At 47.4% G+C, this 2,500-nt stretch overlaps 1 protein-coding gene and 1 non-coding gene across 3 annotated transcripts in view; both read right to left on the reverse strand.

The window, feature by feature from the left end:
- dok2 (docking protein 2) overlaps positions 1-2,500 on the reverse strand; it is a 13,457-nt gene that overhangs the window by 10,880 nt on the left and 77 nt on the right. The window contains exon 1 of one of the 2 annotated variants that reach the window (XM_047155359.2): positions 2,445-2,500. This exon is cut by the window's right edge and continues 77 nt beyond it. In XM_047155359.2, the coding sequence (XP_047011315.1) occupies positions 2,445-2,450 (6 nt within the window). In that variant the 5' untranslated portion in view covers positions 2,451-2,500. Of the gene's footprint in view, positions 1-125; positions 430-2,444 lie in introns of those variants that run through there. The other variant, XM_017467863.3, reaches the window with a different exon arrangement.
- On the reverse strand, positions 1,920-1,992 carry trnar-ucg (transfer RNA arginine (anticodon UCG)). The gene has a single exon. It is a non-coding gene; the product is annotated as a tRNA-Arg (tRNA).

Here is a 2,500-nt window from a genome sequence, read left to right on the forward strand (position 1 = left end):
GTGTCTGTAGCCTGTGCCCCGTGTACGATCGGCCTCGGGTCACCCGCGCTATAATACCATCATTTCAGGATGCAGGTCGCAACTTCGATGTGAGGAGCGTGTTCGCTCAGGCTTCTCGGTCTTACCTTTCCAAATCTTTGCTGCTGTACGTACAGCATACCCCTCTTCCTGATGTCCTCCTCCATGTCGGTCTGCTTCACGCTGCGCTCTCAAACAACTGCGAGCTTCTTTCGTCGAGCTGTAGCACCCTTTCCTGCAGATTTGCCCGTGACGTAATCAACATCTCCGCCATAAGTTCCGCCATTTCTACATCCTGTGTAACCCAGATGAGCTCTTTCACAACGCCGCCGCAAACACAGATACGCTCGACGTGTGTTTCCCTAAAACGACGACGATAAGCACGCTTCCAATGTCAAGACTTACTTCCTTCCACACGAGACGTGTCTGCGTTCTGTGTGTGTGTGCGTGCGTGTGTGTGTGTGTGCGTGTGTTTGCGTTCTCGTCGACAGTTTGCACAGAGATGTGCACTTTTTATTTTATTGCACATTTTCACAAGCAAAGACAGACGACACAGGCTCTGTGGTTCATTAAAGTATTGATGAAGCTCTGTGTTTGTCTCACACACACACACACACACACACACACACACACACACACACACACACACATGCATGAGGGTCAGTATAATTTGCATGCCTCAAAACAGCAGATTTAACAGTTAAGGTGTCATCTCAACACTGTGGTCAGCTGCTCTTGCTGACATCCTGTTTCCATTGTCAGAAACACACACACACACACACACACACACACACACACACACGCGCGCGCACACACAGTGTTCTTGCTCGTTAAAATTAGACTTGCCCCACTAATTTCTTCCAAAATAAAAAGAGATAACAGAACTTATTCTGATGAAACACTTTCCTATTCGAAATTGTTTGGCTCTCTGCTGCCCTCCGGAGGAAGTGAAGGTAAATAACATCAATTACGAGCACACTGTGGTATAATCTCGTCTATCTTGAATGTTTTCTGATTGATTTTCTACGTTCACGGTAATCCATTAGGCTTTCTCCACATGCCCTCGAAGGCAACAGAGCCTCATTACGCATGACCTCGACTAGTTTCTCGAAGTGCTCCGATGCGCTTCGTGCTCAGACATGTGATGGAAATGAATCGTGAACGCGTTGAGATCGATTCTCCTCATGCAGGGTCATCCAGAGCTTCAGATGCTTCACGGCAGATCCTGGAAAGCAGAAAGGCATCGAGACGGTCTGTGCAGGGCAGGACTGAAACCCAGTTCAGAAGAGCGTGACGCCTGTGTGACACCACGTTGCTTTAGTGCGCTTGACTGGGAGTCGCAGGACCTTTCCACACATGACATTCGATGGAAATTCACAGCAGTCCTGGAGGCTTTTTCAACATGCCTTTGAAAGCATCAGGATAGACTTCACCAGAATCTAATGGGAATCTTGCGTGATACCGGTGTGCATGATGAAGACCTGCAGGACAAGGTAAACATCTTGGTGCCCCTTTGATCTAAAGTGCAACCAGCAGTTTATTATGCACAGCAAAAGCTTTCAGATTGACGTACACAGCTGCCCCCTTCTGGCAGACTCTGTAACAGCACTCAAACCCAACTCACAAGAACTGGAATCTGGAGTGACGGCACGTTTTTTTAGTTCACTTGACTGGACCTTTTCACACATGACAGAATCAAACTCGATATTCACAGCAGTCCTGGAGGCTTTTTCAACATGCCCTTAAGGGCAACAACGCATCAGGGTAGACTTCCACCCGGGAATCGAAAACAGCTCACAAGAACCTTACATGACACCACTGGTGCGTCTTTACTCATGTGCATGGAAAAGTCTGTGTGACCTGAACATCAGGCTGTGATTCCTTACACCTCAGCTATAAACCGACCCAGACGGGACTCGAACCCACAATCCTCAGCTCCGAAGACTGATGCCTTATCCATTAGGCCACTGGGCCTACACGGAGAAGCATCCGGATCCATTCAGCTATTTTTCTTGCTTTTCTTGAGCCACTTCTTTATTCTACATCAGACGCGCATTCCTCGACTCGGCTTACATTTGTTTTAAATCAGAAACACATTTGGGATTCCGCAGCTTGTTTCTGAGTTTTCTGCAGTATAAACAAATGCTCTGTAACAAATCAACCTCAAACAATAATCTAACGGCCTCCACATTCCTCCGTGGACTCGAAGGAAGACGCCGTTTCAGCTCTGTGCCTCAAACGACGTTTTATTTTATTTGATCTACGTCTCATGAACTCAGTCTTTTGGATGTTTTTGAGGAACCTCTGAATGTGAACCTCTTATCGCGCATCGTTCTCCTTATAACTCCCGGTTAACGGATTTGCCCTGTGCTTCGAAAGGCATGCGGATAACCGACATGAAGCAGTGAATGTCTGGAAACGCTCACCTTCATTCAGACAGAACACGTTCTCCTGGAGAGTCTGGAGGTGTTTCCGGATGTCC

Source organism: Ictalurus punctatus, chromosome 5, assembly GCF_001660625.3.
Source record: "Ictalurus punctatus breed USDA103 chromosome 5, Coco_2.0, whole genome shotgun sequence".
Lineage (NCBI taxonomy): Eukaryota > Metazoa > Chordata > Actinopteri > Siluriformes > Ictaluridae > Ictalurus > Ictalurus punctatus.